The sequence below is a fragment of the Salvelinus fontinalis genome, chromosome 4 (genome assembly GCF_029448725.1).
Source record: "Salvelinus fontinalis isolate EN_2023a chromosome 4, ASM2944872v1, whole genome shotgun sequence".
In the NCBI taxonomy this organism is placed as follows: domain Eukaryota; kingdom Metazoa; phylum Chordata; class Actinopteri; order Salmoniformes; family Salmonidae; genus Salvelinus; species Salvelinus fontinalis.
The window spans coordinates 46,698,106-46,718,655 of record NC_074668.1 but is presented as its reverse complement, the minus strand read 5'-3'; the positions used below and the strand labels follow the sequence as shown (position 1 = coordinate 46,718,655).

At 42.5% G+C, this 20,550-nt stretch overlaps 1 protein-coding gene across 2 annotated transcripts in view; it reads left to right on the top strand.

The window, feature by feature from the left end:
- Positions 1–20,550, top strand: part of nos1 (nitric oxide synthase 1 (neuronal)) — a 77,216-nt gene that overhangs the window by 20,028 nt on the left and 36,638 nt on the right. For both annotated transcript variants that reach the window (XM_055920363.1, XM_055920362.1), the window contains exons 6-10: positions 650–812; positions 4,558–4,649; positions 12,486–12,627; positions 12,923–13,062; positions 14,241–14,415. In XM_055920363.1, the coding sequence (XP_055776338.1) occupies positions 650–812; positions 4,558–4,649; positions 12,486–12,627; positions 12,923–13,062; positions 14,241–14,415 (712 nt within the window). The remainder of the gene's footprint in view (positions 1–649; positions 813–4,557; positions 4,650–12,485; positions 12,628–12,922; positions 13,063–14,240; positions 14,416–20,550) is intronic.

The following is a 20,550-nucleotide window of genomic DNA, read 5'->3' as shown; positions in this document are numbered from 1 at the left end:
CTGTCCTCGCCTTCTGGATGATAGCGGGGAGAACAGGCAGTGGCTCGGGTGGTTGTTGTCCTTGATGATCTTTTTGGCCTTCCTGTGACATCGGGTGGTGTAGGTGTCCTGGAGGGCAGGTAGTTTGCCCCCGGTGATGCGTTGTGCAGACCTCACTACCCTCTGGAGAGCCTTACGGTTGCGGGCGGAGCAGTTGCTGTACCAGGCGGTGATACAGCCCGACAGGATGCTCTCGATAGTGCATCTGTAAAAGTTTGTGTGTTTTTGGAGAAAAGACGAATTTTTTTCAGCCTCCTGAGGTTGAAGATTTGCTGCTGCGCCTTCTTCACCACGCTGTCTGTGTGGGTGGACCATTTCAGTTTATCCGTGATGTGTACGCCTTGTTCACTACTGTCCCGTCGATGTGGATAGGGGGCTGCTCCCTCTGCTGTTTCCTGAAGTCCACGATCATCTCCTTTGTTTTGTTGACATTGAGTGTGAGGTTATTTTCCTGACACCACACTCCGAGGGCCCTCACCTCCTCCCTGTAGGCCCACGTCATTGTTGGTAATCAAGCCTACCACTGTAGTGATGCAGGAAATACTCGAAATCCAGTATTTTTACATGTCCTTGTGTTACTTCTCTCTGTCCTCGTGGCTGTGTGCATCAGGTTTGGCTCGAAGGCCCACGTAGACCGGCTGGAGGAGGTGACTAAGGAGATTGAGGTCTCAGGGACATACCAGCTGAAGGACACTGAGCTTATCTATGGAGCCAAGCACGCCTGGAGGAACGCTGCCCGCTGTGTAGGACGCATCCAGTGGTCCAAACTACAGGTAGGAAACTCAGATTAAATGCGCTGTGTAGGCAGAATTCAGTGGTCCAAGCTATAGGTCAGAAACTCGATGCTCAATGTTAAAGTGACTGCCCATTGTTTACTGAATTTGATTAAATACGACCTATAATTACTTACAATATAAGTGAAATAGTTTCCCTTCCAATTTAAAAAAAATTAAGTATGTCAAAGATGCACAATTCAAAAAGCACTCCTCCATATCTTGGTTGCTCAAATTCTAATAGTTAGGCTAATTTCAGTGTATGTGAAAAAACAAGGAAGTATAGTGTAGAGCACAGGTGTCAAACTCATTCCACGGGGGGCCGAGTGTCTGCGGGTTTTCGCTCCTCCCTTATACTTGATTGATGAATTAACATCACTAATTAGTTAGGAACTCCCCACACCTGGTTGTCTAGGGCTTTATTGAAAGGAAAAACCAAAAACCTGCAGACACTAGGCCCTCCGTGGAATGAGTTTGACACCCCTGGTGTAGAGAATCATTATACCATCTAAACCGCTGTGAAATATATTTTCCATAACCGGAAATAAGACGCAAAAACCAAAGCACAGGAAGCGTTAGAAATAGCACACCTAGAATAGATCTATTGTTTCTTATACTTGCTTTCAATGAGATTGACAGATCTGTAACTAATTTCTATGTGAATTTGGTCTGGTCACCCAAAAAAGCAACATATTGCAGCTTTAAAAATCAGCTTTTTTGTGTTATAATGGTGTGGGCGTACCCCAACAACAGAATGGTGTGGACATACACAGGTCATAAAAAATATCCATGCAAGTAGACCGCTGATTGGCCAGCTCATTCTCATCAGGGAGATGACATGTTCTATGAGAAAAGGGCTGTTTGAGGTGGGGTTTTTTAAGTGTTTTTATCGTTTCAAATTTATGCTTTGGCCACATGAGTCGACAACATTATTTGGGTATGAGTTAACAGAATATGATCTTTTAAAAGTGAGATTTTCGCTGGGCAGTTAATTTTAAAATCAAATCTTCCTAAGCCAATATGATATCAAGTATGATAAACTTTGCAAATCAACTTGGCTGGAGGTACACAACACATTCCCCACCTCTCGTCATGATCCGTGTAATATTCATGATCTGTGTAATATAGCAATATCTGTGACGAATGTGCACTGAATTATAAAAGTTCAAATAAATGCATTGCAGATGTAACGGATGTGAAATGGCTAGCTAGTTAGCGGGTACGCGCTAGTAGCATTTCAATCAGTTACGTCACTTGCTCTGAGACTTTAAGTAGGGTTGCCCCTTGCTTTGCAAGGGCCGTGGACTTTGTGGAGCGATGGGTAACGACCGTGCTTCGTGGGCAACCGTTGTTGATGTGTGCAGAGGGTCCCTGGTTCGCGCCCGTGTCGGGGCGAGGGGACGGTTTAACTTCTACTGCCTCAGAAACCCGGATCCGGGAGCACCCCCCACCCCCCACACACTGTTTAGCATAGCTAGCATAGCTTCACAAGTAGATAGTAGCATCTAAATATCATTAAATCACAAGTCCAAGACACCAGATGAAAGATACAGATCTTGTGAATAAAGCCACCATTTCCGATTTTTAAAATGTTTTACAGGGAAGACACAATATGTAAAGATGTACATCTATTACCTAAAAACACATTAGCATAATCCACCATCTTTTATTTGTCCACCAACACCAGTAGCCATCACCAATTCGGCTAAACTAAGATATTTATAGCCCCTAACCAACAAAAAAACTCATTAGATGACAGTCTGATAACATATTTATGGTATGGGATAGGTTTTGTTAGAAAAATGTGCATATTTCAGGTAGCTGCCATAGGTTACAATTGCACCCACCGTCACAAATGGACTAGAATAATTACAATGAGCAACGTGTTTACCTAACTACTAATCATCAAACATTTCGTAAAAATACACAGCATACACTAATCGAAAGACACAGATCCTGTGAATACAGACAATATTTCAGATTTTCTAAGTGTCTTACAGCGAAAACACAATAAATCGTTATATTAGCATAGCACATAGCACATAGCAGCCCAGCATTGATTCTAGCCAAAGTGAGCGATAAAAGTCAACATCGCCAAAAGATATTAATTTTTTCACTAACCTTCTCAGAATTCTTCCGATGACACTCCTGTAACATCATTTTACAATATACATATACAGTTTGTTCGAAAAGGTGCATATTTAGCCATACAAAACCGTGGTTACACAATGAAAATAGTAGCAAAACAAGCCTGAAAATGTCGGTCGCCATCTTTCAGAGTGATCTAGTTTAATTAATAGCTAATCATATACTTGACTAAAAAATACAGGGTTTACAGGAATCGAAAGACAAATTAGTTCTTAATGCAACCGCTGATTTACATTTTTAAAATTATCCTTACTTTTCAATACAGGGTTCGCCAAGTGAAGCTATACCAAACAAAATGGCGAAATATGCGTTTAAAATATTTCGACAGAAACACGATTTATCATATTAAATATTGCTTACTTTGAGGTGTTCTTCCATCAGATTCTTGGGCAATGTATCCTTTCTATGTTATAAACGTCTTTTGGTCGATAGATGTCCTCTGTCCTTCGAAATGTCCACCACCAACGACCGACACCCCAAAACGTGTCCAAAGTTTCAGAGTGCACAACAAATAAATTCCTCTAAAATCGCACTAAACGGATATAAATTGCTATAAAACGGTTCAAATTAACTACATTATGATGTTTTTAACACCTAAAACGAGTAAAAACATGACCGGAGAAATATTGCTGGTTAGAAAACGATTTGGAACGAGGCAGGTCCGATGCCCTTCACGCTTCAGGCGCACGACGAGAAAGGGCGGTCTCTATACATTTTGGTCTTTTATACTGGCTGTGAATATCCCATCGATTCCATTGAAAGCGTGATGACGTACAGACACCCAGAGGAAGACGTAGGCAGTGTCGGTTTCTTCATAGCATTCACTGTCGCCTTAAAAACAGACCCCAGATCAGAGGTAAAAAAAATTGAAATCTGAACCCTGTCATGAAAAGTGCTGTAGAAATTGTTCTGTACAACTCAGAGACAAAATTTCAACTTCTATAGAAACTAGAAGGTGTTTTCTATCCAATAATAACAATAATATGCATATTGTACGATCAAGAATTTAGCACGAGGCAGTTTAATTTGGAGACACAAATATGCTAATGCGGAACAGCACCCCCTATAGTTCCAAGAGGTTAAAGTTATACTGTTACACAGAGTGATATTTCAACAACATATTGTCTGTGATGTCGCTACACACGTTGATGGAGGCATGCCAGGCATCGCAGGTCAAACGTTAGTAGTGAAACAATCAAATAAACGCTGATGATGAATGTGATATCTAAGGGGAATCAAATCAAGCTGTTGAGTATGCCGCTATTCAATTCCCTAACAATATAGTGTAAATGACAACATGCTTTCACTGAGGTCCTTGGATTCTTTGTGTTGAGCTGTTTTATGAGTGACGAAGACTTTCAGGTCGAAACATTGCACTCAATCAAACTGTGGTAGCATTTAGTATCCCACTGGGCACAGACGTCAGTTCAACGTTTAGTTTTGATTTACATTTAGTTGAGCAAATGTAGTCAGTTTACCACGTTGATTTATTTAATGTACTCACATTGATGGGGGTTGAAATGACGTGGAAACAACTTTGATTCAACCAGTTTTTGCCCAGCGGGGATCTTTGTTTCATTACATGTTTTTCTAACAGGTATTTGATGCCAGAGACTGCACAACGGCTCATGGAATGTACAATTACATCTGCAACCACATCAAGTATGCCACTAACAAAGGCAACCTGAGGTGAGTCGGCAGTGCCGTGTGTCTATCCCTGTGCCTTTTACTCAATGTTGTCTTTCTGTGTCATTTCCTCTGCTCGTCTGGTCTGTCACCCTCTTCCCTCAGTCCAGTTTCTCTGTCTCTTTCTGTTTCCCCCCCCACCCCCCTTCTGTCACCTTGAACCTCTGCCTGTCTGTTCCTCTATGTTCCCTGTCGATGTCAACTGCGTCTCTCTCTCTCTACTCCCAGCCAGGATCAGTCCTTCATCAGTCCAATACAGCTCTGCCAAGCCTAACCACACGTCATAACACCACGTCTTTACTCCCCAATGAATAAACATCATAGGAGAGAGGGGGTTAGTTGAGCCCCACTTCGGTTTTAGGAAAGCATACACAATAGGTCAGAAACAGATTTTCACTAGTCAAATTAATTTGTTATACAGTGGTTCTTCCTCTAAAAGTTGCTTCATACTGCAGCACACCTTGCGGGCTGCCCCAGAATTCTATAGCACGTTATTTCAGTGTCAGCCATTGTTGCCATTAGTGCTAGTTTGACCACCAGAGGGCATATTTGAGAAGCATTTGACAGTCGTCAATATTGGCTGTACTAGAGAATTTAAATCCTTTTTTTGTAAGAACATAGTATATGGGATTGATTTTAAGAAATTTTGCCTAATTAATTTGATTAATTTTATGGTGTTTCTATTCCAAGAAAAAAACAAAAACCCTCTGGGTTTCCATTAGGAAAATATGGCGCTGTACAACGTGACCGGTCAGGAGTAGGCTACAGTACTAAGATCAAAATAATCCTAACGTTTCCACACCCAAACTGTAGTCTAACCAATACCCAAACAGAGATTCAGTGAAAATAAAAATGTAATTGATTAAGCAAGACCATTCCCCATGCTTGTCTCAGAGCAGTGCAAAATGGTGCTGAAATAGTTGACCACACACGGGTAGGCTATTGCTTCAAATCCTATTGTTTATCTTCAATATGCTTTAAATGCCACAATGCCACAAATAATTGAACACACACAATTCTTAAACCTCTTTGGGCTAGACGTGCCGCTAGCGGCACACATCGACAACATCCGGTGAAATTGCAGAGCGCGAAATACAAAAATCATAAAGTTAAACATTCATGAAAATACAAGTGTCTTACATCGTTTAAAAGCTTAACTTCTTTGTGAATCCAGCCACTTTGTCAGATTTCAAAAAGGCTTTACGGCGAAAGCATACCATGCGATTACCTGAGAACAGCGCCCCGTGTACAAAAGCATTAAACATTTTCCAAACCAGCAGAGGCGTCACGAAAGTTAGAAATAGCAATAAAATAAATCACTTACCTTTGAAGATCTTCCTCTGTTTGCAATCCCAAGGGGCACAGCTACATAACAAATGGTCGTTTTGTTCGATAAAGTCCTTCTTTATATCCCAAAAAAGTCAGTTTAGTTGGCGTGCTTGATTCAGTAATCCACCTGTTCCCCTCGTTCAAAATGCATACAAAGGAATCCCAAAAGTTACCAATAAACTTTGTCCAATCAAGTCAAACAGCGTTTCTAATCAATCCTCAGGTACCCTAATATGTAAATAAACAATAAAATTTAAGACTGAGAATAGTATGTTCATTACCGGAGATAAATAACAAAGTGCGCGCCCTCATCCACACACGCCACAAGACTACAGTCAAAATGAGAGCCACCTAGAAAAACTACAAATTCTAGCTCATTTTTCAAAAAACAAGCCTGAAACCCTTTCTAAAGACTGTTGACATCTATTGGAAGCCATATGAACTGCAATCTGGGAGGATTTCCTTTGATTTTCCCATAGACAGCTATTGCAATGGGTGGTGACCTCAAAAAAAAAAAAAAGATCTGGATGGATTCTCCTTGGGTTTTTGCCTGCCATATCAGTTCTGTTATACTCTGACATTATTTTAACAGTTGTAGAAACTTCAGAGTGTTTTCTATCCAATACTACAAATTATATGCATATCCTAGCTTCTGGGCCTGAGTAACAGGTAGTTTACTTTGGGCACCTCAGTCATCCGAACTTCCGAATACTGCCCCCTATCCCTAAGAAGTTTTAACTCTGAGAAGGGTAATAGGAGGTGATCTGCACTGCATATTAAACTGACATTCTTATTGATATATTCCACGCGTTACTGTCGATCCTCTCTCTCTCTCGCACACTTGACTTCTGAATGCTCGGCTTTGAAAAGCCAACTGACATTTACTCCTAAGGTGCTGACCGGTTGCACCTTCTATAACCACTGTTTGTATTATGTGACCCTGCTGGTCATCTATGAATGTTTGAACAGCTTGAAAAATGATCTAGCCTTTATGGCCACGTACTCTATCTCCAACCAGTTCAGATTTAAGTTTAACTTTTGTTTGGCTGACGCCTTTAGTGAGAGGTCTAATGCTTTAATATTTAATAATTTCTGCCCTCCGAATTCATATTCATTATATAAATAGGGCCATGTGCGACTTGATATTGGGGGTGTGTCATGTGGCCGTGCCTAACGGGGAAAGGGGGTTCACCATGCGGCCGTGCCTAAGGGGGGATGGAGCCGGTCGGGCACAACCCAGGCGACATGGAGATGCGGGGATCTGAGCTCGGGCGAGAGCCAAAGCCACCCTCACGGCCCAGAACCCATCGCAGAGGGAAGGGAGAAGCGGAGGGCATGGGCCCCCTACCCTACCCAGTCCTCAGAGTCATAGATACTCCCGCCATTTAGCCGTGCTTCATTGGTCTGTTTCGCTTGATGGCCTTCCGTTCTGCAATTCTACGGTTATATGTGTTCCCTTTCTTGTAGTGTATCTTATTGCCTGTTTTACTATTGTACTGGGCTTATAGATCGAATCAATCCTTCATCAGATGAACCGCAACATGACGGCTAATGCGATTGAATTCATAAATGCATTTGAACATTCTACATATTGTGATATTGAAGAGCAAAATTCCTCTCAAGAGAATCAACATTACAGTTACACCAACTGGTAGGCTAATCACACAATTGTACAACATGGTAAGAGATCATGGGAAGAAAGTCACCCCTCTACATACACCTTTCTTTACCAGAAACTCTAAGTGAAAATACTGGCAGATACATAAAAGGTCCTTGTACAGTAGTAGATCTAATTAAATTTAGAGGATTCTAAATTAATATAGAATAATGCAGGGCTAATTAAAAAAACTGTTTAAAAATGTATATGTTTACTAAGTAGTCTTGCTTGTCTCAGAGCAGTGCGAAACGGTGCTGAAATAGTTGACCACATAGGCTCTTGCTTGTTGGGGGGGGATTTTCACACCTGCAGTAGCTGGGCTATTAAAACAATCGTTGGATAACAGATCGGCTCTCGGAGCACATTAGCACGTGTTACTGTGTGTATCAAGAGATATGCTGGACCCTATGTCAGAGTTGTTTTTGGGACCACATCGTGTCTCTTGTTCTGCTAATAGCCCTTGTGAAAAACAAGTGTTTGAAAAAAAAATCCGCCTTTTAGTTATGGTGATCCTCTCAGCTCAGGCTCATTTCCAGGTCTTCTGGTGGTTACAATCCTGAACCTTGAACGGGTAGCACCATAAAAAGAGTCTGGCTAGATAACTGTCTGTAAGCCGGAAAAGGGTGTGCTCGGACCAAAAAACACTGCCGCCCAGATTTGCATATCAAAAGAGGGCATAAACTGGGTCAAGACGCAAGCAGAGTAAGTAAACCTTTTATTTAGTCAAATAAATTAAAGACCTACAACACCAATGTTAGGCCTACAGTATATCTAAAAATATATTTTTTACATGTAGGTCTCCTGATTTTTAAACCCGATCAAACTTGTTTGGCATCAACTGAAAACATTAATCTGTAACTCTGCCAAGCCTACAGCCCTTTTTGATTTTGTCTGGCATGCCTTTCCAAATAAAATGTAATATTTTTGCTCATATAATTTAAATAGGTTGTTCTCCGCCTGACTCTATGCTTATTTTAGTTAAATGCTCGTCACAGACCTTGCTTATTTGAGACCAAAACTAGCGATCAATTTTAGTCGTGACTTTTTATAATCACTTATATTTTAAATGTTTCACTATCAGAAAGAATGTTGGTACTTATTTTGATCCAAAGCCATGAATGAGTGAGTCATTCAGCTTTATATAGGTGCCAAGGCTATACGACTGCGCCATCAACTTGATTATTTAGCAAACACCACTTGCTGCTTATATTCAGTCAACACATATATCTTAAGAATATCATGGAATATAATTGAACATTTTTGTTTCTCTTGGAATAAAAACCTTAGCTTACAGCTTCTTCTGACCAAGTAGAAACAAATAAGGGTATTTTTTTCCGGTGTGCGTGCAGGACAGAGGAATAGCAATTCTTACACTATTGTTCTAAATTCAATCACCTTCTTCATCCATCATTCAGTTAATTGAAATGAAATTTTGATGTCGTGCACAATTATCAGTTTCTATTTGGTTTATCGCCCATTCATTGTCAGGTAGAGACACATTTAGCGCCTTGGGGCCCAAAAGCATAATCAGTGCTCTAACTCCCCCTTGCTCCAGACCACCGCAATGAAGCAGTGACACAGGGTAACATACTAAACCACAAATTACCTCTTAAATCCCGCGACATAATCTCAAAACGTTTAATTGAGGAACCACTGTAGGTTTCCTGATGCAAGAATATGAGGTTCTAAACCGAGCATCAAAGTGCATCCTTGTAGCTCTGTGGGCTAATATAGTAAAATTGTTTGTCTTGGGGTTAGTTGAGCCAATGGTCATGGGGTAAGTTGAGCCAATGGCTACTGTCGTGATTTGACTTTAACATTAATCTGAAGACTTATCTAATTACCTAAATATGTTTAATTGTTACTAGATTTTAAATGAATCATGTAACAATTAACTCATTAGGATCTGGGGCACCATGAGAGCAGTTCTATAAAGAGTTACCATCTCCCAAATTAAACTCTAAAGATCTTTACCTATCACATTTAACAGTCAACTTATTAATCATAACCTTATGTCAGATCATCATTCTGAACAGTTGTAACCTTGCATCTGCAAAAACCTGAGCCTTACTTATGATTCAGTACTTCACAAATTGGTTGAATTTTTTATTTACTAGCTAATTAAATGGTAACACAGAATAAACATACACACTTAATACGTTAAAAACAGGTCCCTAGCGGAATGACAACAATATGGCTGCTTGTTACAAAATAGACGGGGGGGAGGGAGGGGGGGGCAGAGCGGGACAGAGACACTTAACCTAGGTACATTTTAGAAACTACTCTCACTTACAGTAATCATATACTTTACACACGAACCGCCGCCCTCTTTGAGTAAGAAATCATGAATGTATTTACGTGAAATGCCGGATCTCTCTCGGTGGACAGGGCCTTGGAAAGGGGGTTGGGCCTTGTCGTGGGACGCTTGTAAGGCTCTGATTGTCCCAAAATGGTTCCAACAAGTCTTCTACTGTTCTTCTCTGTAGTTCTCCAGTATCCGGTGACTTGTCGTGTAGTCCTGAACAGAACTACAGAGTTGATATTCCTTCCATTCGCTCCTGAAGATGCCTCTTTGAAGATGGTTCCCAGTGGGGTGATGAGAATAGCGTAAAACAATGGTTTAACAGAGTAGTAGAATGGTCCCACTTAAATGTGCTTTTCTAGATACTCTACTTAGGACAGTTAATCAGCCGTACCAGTGATTATCCGGGAGGTGAGTTTATCGTCTCTACCTCGTGTTGAGATTCAAAGTTCAGACCACTTTAAACGTGCAGCTCAACTCTTTTCTGGTCTAGTATGTTCATTCTTAACCATCATTTTATAGTTTGTTCAAATGGGCGGTTCTGTCAGGCTGACACGCTCTCTGACCTCACTCAGGGGCGTGACTTGTCACTATGCAAAGTTTATGAAAACAATTATCTCTTATGGCTCCTAAAATCACATCCCTCTCTTAACAAAAACACTTTCATAATGTGTCATATTACATGCACATAGGATGGACTCTTCACACATGTAGTGGGTATACTTTCCAAGTTACAGTATTACCTTTATAAAAAACTGTATGATGTCACAAAATAACAAACAAAAGGGCATTAGTGTTCTATAGATCGCTTTTGACCATTCCCCATGTTCTATGTTAGAAACATTGTTCCAGTATTTGTTAGTTTTGGCCAATTTGTAGAGGGAGACCTGCATCTAATCCTGTTGATTTACAACTATTCCTTTCCTTTGGAGACGTGAGCTGTTAATCCCCCTGAGTGAAGTTATTCATTGCAAACTTGATCTGTTCGGATCCTCGTGGACAGTCATGACACCACCATACCCCATACAAGTGATTTACAGTTGTCAGTTTTATGCATAGTATTTTTGCCATGTGTCATGCAAATGAACTCTAGATTGTGCATTTGTATTGTTGCAGAGCAGAGTAGTAGTGCCCTGTGTATACAAATGTAAAACAAATAGGGGTGTAGCACCCCTTGAGGTTCTTAAGAGAGCAGCCAAGGAAGTGAGAGAAGGGAAGAAGTCCAATCGAGCTGCAGCAAGGGATATTAAAAAGTCTGAATGAGATTGAAGAGCTACATTGACAAAAAAGAATATGAACACCTGTTCGAAAGAGAGGCTATGATAGAGTAGCAGAGCCAGAGGCACATGTCTGTTGACATGGAGTCTGAGCTTGCTAAGCATATCAATAATCTCAGACCAGTTTCATGGGTTTAGTAGCCTCAAATGCAGAGAACTTGCCTATGTATTGGCACATGGACACATCCCTGTCCCAGACAACTGGTCAATAAATGGAAGGCCAAGTTATATTGAACAGGGATATCTATATCTGAATGTAGGCATACAATTAAGATATGCAATATACCACACCCCAATTCCATGAATTAAACTTTGACCTACCATCACCCACTATCACAGGACACTATCACCCACTTACCCCAAGGCGGTTCAACTTACCCTGTCCCTATGCTCAACTTAGCCCGTACCCGGGGTAAGTTGTGCCAAGAGACTGCTTTTTTTGGAAAAGCTATGTTTTCAAAACACATGTTTTACATCAATTCTGATTATTTTCAGGTGTACAAGACATCCTGAAATCTATGTAGTTATCTTTCTTAGGAGGAATGATGATTTCCCTTGACGTAGTGGTGCTGAATGTAAAAAATTTGTCAACATACCCCACTCTCCCCAAGTGTATGTGTCTGACTCATCACTGCACTGAGTTAGTCACATCACATTCCCAAAGACTGCTGATGCTGTACATCAAATAACACTTAGCCACTGTCAGTATGTAGCAGAAGCCTGATAGCATATCAGTTTGCGCTTAAGCCTCTTTTGGGTTTGTGTGCGGCATAACAACAAATGAAGGAGTTGGCTGAAGCACAAACTGATCTGCAGCCAGGCTGCTTCTACTTAGATTCAGACCACAAAACAATTTCAGTTTTATATAGTCAATTCTCCTCTCATTCTTTGGGCTTGTATTGACTATAGAGGACACTAGTTTCTACTCTGTAAGGCAAGCATAGAGATTGGTCCCCAGAGATATTTGGGTCCTTTGGGACAAAGACTTACAGCCAGATTAGTAGAATCAACCCTTTTGCCCAGTCATGGCATTAGCTTAACCCAACAGGGTAGGTGCAGTAGTGGGGGACTAAAGGTAACTGAGCTTTGGCCCTGTCAGCCTTCCTAGCCTGCCTTACCCACAATCTCCAAAATTAAACTGTCCTAAACCATTAGATACTATGTGGTTGGGTAGACATTCATTTGTTGCATTGCTAATCTATAGATACTGTCTTTAAACTCTCATCATTAAACTTTCTCTCTCTCTGGGGGCTGGTGGGTTATTTCTTATGCAGATCTGCCATTACCATATTTCCTCAGAGGACAGATGGCAAGCACGACTTTCGGGTATGGAACATACAGCTGATTCGCTATGCCGGTTACAAGCAGCCCGATGGTCAGATTCTGGGAGACCCAGCCAACGTGGAATTCACTGAGGTAGATTAAAAAGACACTGTGGTCCCTGTTATTCAAAGTGAATTATTGTTCATAACAGCATGGAATATATGTCCCTCATGGGATTTGAATCCTCAAACATTGCCTTGTCAGATTCAACCCACTGAACCACTTACAGTAGATCACAAAACCTGAAAGTGTTCAATGTCTTTATATAGCATGCCTTCGAGCAAGGCCAAAGCTCTGACTAAAACTGGAGTGGAAACAACCAAACAGGAGTTACACATCTACTTGAGTGAGTCCACCTAAAATGTTTATGTAATGTTTTGGTTACTAGATCTGCATCCAGCAGGGCTGGAAGGCTCCCAAGGGTCGTTTTGACGTGCTGCCCCTCCTGCTGCAATCCAATGGGAACGACCCAGAGCTGTTTGAGATCCCTCAAGACCTTATTCTGGAGGTGCAGATCACCCATCCCAAGTGAGTTAGACGACACACACACACACACACACACACACACACACACACACACACACACACACACACACACACACACACACACACACACACACGTGTCATAACAGAGTGATACAGGAACAGAGGCTGGGTTGGGGTGTGTTCCAATTGTCACGCTAACATACCACACAGACACACACCCACAATGTCACCAGTCTTCAGGCACAGAGGGAGTTTCATCCCCAGCACATGGCATCCTCGATCAAACAAGCTCCCAGAACTGTCCTTCGCCACCCCCCCATCTCCCCCTGCATCAGTTTAGTTGGCCTCAACTCTGTTGCCATGAAGCTGTGATGGCTCTCTGCTACTGCGTAGACCGTCCCCCATGGGCCACTCAGAGCCTGTGTAGCACCAGGTAGATGGATGTAGGGCCAGTACTTTCAGAAGCGATTGCAGGTGTTTTTGCTGTGAGCATGTGATAATGTTAGTTTTGGCTGCGCTCCTGTACTTCTTGGCTGTGTATCTACTAACCACAGTGTAGGAGCAAATTGCCTTGTAGAACAATACACACCACATCACAGTAGGCAGATATCTAGCATCTCTTGGAGAAATCCTTCACTTCTTTGTACATGCATACAGTATTCGTGCTATACAAACTTTCAATATCAGAATGTAAGCTTGTCACTAATCTCTTCCCACGGCTTTTTGCAGTTTATTGTCATGAATCTTGTCCTGGAGGCAGAACTGAGTGATTTCCGCTTAGATAGGCCGACTGCAAAGTCAAAATAGGCTATATTGTAAAAATGTAGCAGTGTGGTTTAAAATCTGATTTTATGACTGTGGCTGTGCCAACTACTGACCGCTTTGCAGAGCTGCCTCCAGAACAAGATCCACGCTGATATGTCGGCTTTTCACCAAGATAAGAATGTGCACTTTTACATCGATTCAGAATGTACAATGTTCAACTCTTAGCAGTACAGAATTGTTGAGATGGAAGCACCTTGAGTTGAACAACAGAAGCCAAGTCAGCTTCAATTTAAGCTGTATATAATATGTACCCTTAAACATCCTCTACATACCTTGACAACAAACCTATTTATTTGAATCAATTAGTCATGATATGACACATTTGCCATCACGCCTCCAAACCTTGACAGTTCGTTTGAACGTGTCTCTTTGTCTTTCTATGCTTGTGCATACAGGTATGATTGGTTCAAGGACTTGAATCTGAAGTGGTACAGCCTACCTGCAGTATCTAGCATGCTGCTAGAGGTGGGGGGGCTGGAATTCACCGCCTGTCCGTTCAGTGGCTGGTACATGGGTACAGAGATCGGAGTCAGGGACTTCTGTGACAGCTCTCGTTACAACATCTTGGAGGTATTATGATCATTTTCTAAAGCATTTCTAAACATGTATAAGCATCCCTTCGGTGGCTGGTACATTGGCACTGAGATTGGTGTCAGGGACTTTAACAGCTCTCGTTACAATGGTTAAATGCCACTATTTTGACATTCTAAAGTGACCATGAGGTATTACAGTGTTACATGTGTTATGCGTGGGGTTTGGAAGGGAATTTGCAAGAGTTGTGAGTGGACTTTTTACTATAATATTTACTATGATATTTACTAGAATCTATAATATGTTTTACTGTAATCTGTTAGGGCTTTTAAATAAATGTTATGATACGTCTTCAATACTTACCAGTGTGGCGGATTAATCTGATATCATGACAGCATACATGCAGAGCTAACATTCATCACTTATACTCTCAATATTCATGCAATAGGTTTCCATAACACATCAAAATATACATGGAGTATACCAAACATTAAGAACACCTGCTCTTTCCATGACAAACTGACCAGGTGAATCCAGGTGAAAGCTAGGATCCCTTATGGATGTCACTTGTTAAATCTTCTTCAATCAGTGTAGATGAAGAGGAGGAGACAGGTTAAAGAAGGATTTTTAAACCTTGAGACATGGATTGTGTATGTGTGCCATTCAGAGGGTGAATGGTCGAGACAAAATATTTGAGTGCCTTTGAATGGGGTATGGTAGTAGGTTCCAGGCACACCAGTTTATGTCAAGAACTGCAACGCTGCTGGGTTTTTCATGGTCCAGAGTTTCCCGTCTGTATCAAGAATAGTCCACCACCCAAAGAACATGCAGCCAACTTGACACAACTGTGGGAAGCATTGGCGTCAACATGGGCCAGCATCCATGTGGAACACTTTCGACACCTTGTAGAGTCTATGCCCTGAATAATTGCGTCTGTTCTGAGGGCAAAAAAGGGGGGGGGGGGGGGGGGGGGGGGGGGGTGTAATGTTTGGTATACTCTGTATTTAATTATTGTATTTGTTTTATATCAAAATGGATAGTTTTCCTGGGAACAGCAAGTCTTCACTCTATTGTTGGTCCGATGATATCCTGTTTTTTCACAAACAGCATGCTGCAGCATGGTGACTAGAGCATGTCAAGCTTAGAGGCTGTAGATATAATACATGGATAAAATATGTACGGATGTGGTTGTGCTGTTGGTATTCAGCCAACGTATTAGCATAACCATTATAATGACGGTAATATTTTGTTTTCAGAGTTCCAAGACGTAGGGTAACTTGAGCTGTTCTCAGTCATTTTCCCTCATCTCATGTTCCCATCTCAAGCCCCATGCACTCCCTTCTGCTAAATGCAGGTTCACCCATATACAGAATTGTTATGATAGATGTGAGCTACTTTGGTAAATGTTATTATTTTAATGCAGAACATGAGGTACTTCTAAAAAGGTTGTTTTTTTACTTTAATGTCTCCATTTTAGAACATTTCTCCATTATAGAATGTAAAATTATGTCTTTAGGGTATTCAGGCTAATTGTGAAATGTGATTTGATACTGACTGCAACCACTTACCCGTCACTCAGGATAGCCTTATCACAACCTGCTTACATGAGGGATAGCATTAGTTGCTTGTCTTCTATGTACTGTATTTGATTGTCAATTTTCTATGTAGCTTTACAAACAACAGGACTTACCTGTCACGTAGGTTTTTCACACCAGTTTACTTGAAGGATAATGTTGAATGCTTATCTTCAATGTAACAGTGAATACGATAGCATTTTGTGAACAGCGATAAGAAGAGTAAAATGTCACCCTAATTGAAATCTCACTTATCCTGTTTGTGCCGTCTGGCAGATAAGGCAGAGACATGATCTCTCCACATGACCATCTCTGATGGTCTAAAGACTGTTTGGCAGTATGGCCCCAACTTAGCTTCAGTTCTTTCAATTATTTGTCACCATGGGGATAAACCAGAATCTTTCAGAGTACCTCGAAAAAACCAATCATACACGTCTGTTCAAGACAGACTGGTCGAGTGGCGAATGAGGGAGCCCCTAACCTCATACTAATGAGCCACTCGCCTGCCCTCTTCCTCACAGAACAGTTATACTTTGCTCTCTTCAGCACGGCTTGATCGGTTTTCCTGTAACTTTTTCAGTGGCGTTAAGGTTTCACCGCCGAGTGCAGGGTTATCTGTTTTGTTGGGTGACTTCACCAAAAGGAAATGTTTTGCTTCAGGTAAGAATTTGCTTCACCGCTTTTATTCCTTCATCTCCTGTTGTAGCTAGCGTCAAACTGCTAGCTGCTGAGACTTGGCTAGCTTAGCTGCAAGGCTTAGCTAACCTGGCTAGCTCTCGGCAAGGCTAGCTATCCTACCGACTAGCTTATCTACATGGAAGGGTAGAATTACTAGTTTGCTCGCTCGTTTAGTTAAACCCTCCACCGGCATTGAGTAGACTGTCCATCCTAGCATCACTGCTTATTGGTCGAGAGCCAGTCTTTTGTTTGTCGAGAGCCAGTCTTTTGTTTGTTGTGCTAACTACCTATGCTACCAGCCCATGTGGTGATCACCAGCCATGTAAACATTGTTTATAGGATTAGCTTATCCTGCTAGCACTGTGCTAACTAGCTAGGCTTCTAGCCCAAGTGGCGAACGCTAGTCTCTTTTCCCTTTGTTCTCGGATTAGCTGTTTCTTGGAACCATGGAACCTGCTAGCACGGCCCAGTGGGTACCAAGCAAGGCCCATGTACCAGCACAACCTTGTCAATGCAGGGTGACCATTTCGGGTAAGGACACACTCCCTGTGTGTCGTCTGCCTGGGTGTCTAACACGTGGAAGCAGTGTTCAGTGTCATGCATCCTTTATGTGTTTCTTTGCTGTGAACACCCTCTGCTGTAGAGTACACAGAGCAGCCCAATGTGGTTCGTCCCACTCTTAACTCGAGCGATGAGACTGCCTCGCAGACCCAGCCCTCATGGGCTGACATCATGGATGGCTACCCCAAGGAACTTCACCGACTTTTCCAGGGCTTTGCCCCAGAGGAAGGGGAAGGGGGGGGGGGGGGACTCTTCATCGACTAGGATAATGGCGACCTCCTCCAGACAGCGGCGGAGGACGAGGGGCAAGCCGCTCTGCCGCTCTTCCGCCTTTAGCGGAGCATCAATGGCAGATGACAGATATTTACTCATTTATGTCTGGAAACGGGCAGCGACCAGACTCAGTATTGAGTAGCCCAAACCCACGGGGGTGGCAGTGTGGAAAGGGACTGATACGGCAAACTCCTCACAGCTATCCTCAGCTTGCCTTGGGAAGCCATATGCAATTGGTATAAACCTTTAACTGGCACGGTCCAAACCAGACTTGTGTGTTTTTAGACAACCTTTACTCCACACACAGATACTCATTCACTGCTCTCCCAAGCCCTACATTTGGCAAATCTGACCATAACTCTATCCTCCTGCTTACATGCTAAAACTAAAGCAGGAAGTACCAGTGACTCGCTCAATACGGAAATGGTCCGATGATGCAGATGCTACACTGCTGTTTTTCTAGCACAGACTGGAATATGTTCCGTGATTCATCCAATGGCATTGAGGAGTATACCACCTCTGTCACCGGCTTCATCAATGAGTGCATTGAGGACGTTGTCCCCACAGTGACCGTATGTACATATCCCAACCAGAAGCCATTGATTACAGGCAACATCCTCACCAAGCTAAAAGCAAGAGCTGCCTCTTACAAGGAGCAGGACACTAATCTGGACACTTATAAGAAATCCTGCTACGCCCTCAGATGAACCATCAAACAGGCAAAGCGTCAATATTGGACTAAGATTGAATTCTACTACACCGGCTCTGCCGTTTGTCAGATGTGGCAGGGCTTGCAAACTATTATGGACTACAAAGGGAAACCCAGCCGTGATTTGCCCAGTGCCTACCAGCGGAGCTAAATGCCTTTTATGTTCGCTTCGAGGCAAGCAACACTGAAGTATGCATGAGAGCTTTTCTGGATGACTGTGATCACACTCTCCATAGCCGGTGTGAGCAAGACTTTTAAACGGGTCAACATTCACAAGGCAGAGGGGCCAGACGGATTGCCAGGGCGTGTACTCAGAGCATGCGCGGACCAACTGGCAAGTGTCTTCACTGACATTTTCAACCTCTCCCTGACTGAGTCTGTAATACCAACATTTTTCAAGCAGACCACCAGTCCCTGTGCCCAAGAACACTAAGGTAACCTGCATAAATGACTACCAACCCATAACACTCACGTCGGTAGCCATGAAGTGCTTTGAAAGACTGGTTATGGCTCACAACACCATCATCCCAGGAATCCTAGAGCCACTCCAATTCACATACCGCCCCAATAGATCCACAGATGGCGCAATCTCAATCGCACTCCATACTGCCCTTTCCCACCTGGACAAAAGGAACACATATGTGAGAATGCTGTTCATTGACTACAGCTCAGTGTTCAACACCATAGTGCCGACAAACTCATCACTAAGCTAAGGACCCTGGGACTAAGCACCTCCCTCTGCAACTGGATCCTGGATTTCCTGACGGGCCGCCACCAGGTGGTAAGGGTAGGCAACAACATATCCGCCACGCTGATCTTCAACACCGGTTCCCCTCAGGGGTGTGTGCTTAGTCCCCTCCTGTACTCCCTGTTCTCTCGACTGCGTGGCCAAGCATGACTCCAACACCGTCAGTTTGCTGATGACACAACAGTGGTAGGACTGATCACCGACAATGATGAGACAGCCTATATGGAGGAGGTAAAAGACCTGTCAGTGTTGTGCCAGGCCAACAACGTCTCCCTCAATGTGAGCAAGACAAAGGATATGATCGTGGACTACAGGAAAAGGAGGGCCTAAAAATCCCCCATTTACTTCGACGGGGCTGAAATGGAGCGGGTCGAGAGTTTCAAGTTCCTTGTTGTCCACATCACCAACAAACTATCATGGTCCAAACATACCAAGACAGTCATGAAAAGGGCACGACAACACCTTTTTCCCCCTCAGGAGAATGAAACAATTTGGCATGGGTCCCCAGATCCTCAAAGTTCTACAGCTGCACCACCGAGAGCAACCTGACCGGTTGCATCACCGCTTGGTATGGCAACTGCTCGGTATCTGACTGTATGGCGCTACAGAGGGTAGTGCGTACCACCCAGTACATCATTGGGGCCAAGCTTCCTGCCATCCAGGACCTACAGTGGTTCCTCCTTTAAAAGTTGCGTGCTTGCACCGCGGGACTTAGAGGTACCCAGGGTCACAGCTTCATTGCTCCAGACCACCACAAGGGGGAGTTAGAGCACTCATTGGGCATTTGGGTCCCAAGGTTTTTATATGACCAATCATATTGAGTGGTTCCAATAACGAATTTTGATGCGAGCCTTCCTTGTGGCGTTCTTCAACAAAGGTGGCTGACAAAACATTACGGTGGAACCAGATTTAAGTTGTTATAACGTCATAATGAGTCAAGCAAAACATTTACAGTTGAGAGGAATATGTTAGTTAATGTAGAGACAAAAGTTTGTGCATATTCTTTTGTCATAAAGTTAATTTACGAAAATCGCTATTTAGCAAGTTGTCAGACTAGCTAACATTAGCCAGCTAGCTAGTGTTAAGAGAATGAATTTGTAATTCGTGTTGTTTAATGTTTTTGGGACTCCTGGGAACCAGCAAACCAGGCTGTCATCTTGTGAAACGGTGGATGTAAAGAATCTAGCTAGCTAAAGCATATACTGCAAATTGAATGTACAATTGTGTAAGCTTGCCTTGCAATTTAATTGAAGTAACATAGCTAGCTAACTATTTACTTGATTATTGTGTAGTGGAGGATAAAAATAACTGTATGCCTATGGATGTGTAGCTAGCTACAGTATGTAACCGTTCTGTGTATGAACCCTAAAACATTAGGTTCTGAACTAATATTCATACCAATCGATGAACCTCAGCTATCATAGCTGTTGTATCAACTTCAAGTCTGAATGGCATTAATGAAGCCTATGGATAGAGTAGAATATAATAACGTTAATGTTCCAAGAATGCAAGTCCTATATACACATGTACTGTAGTTATTACCATGCATGATATTCCCACATTGCAGCCTGTATATTGAATATATTCACTGATCATGTACTCTTCCTAGGCAAATAAAGGTGCGATTCAGG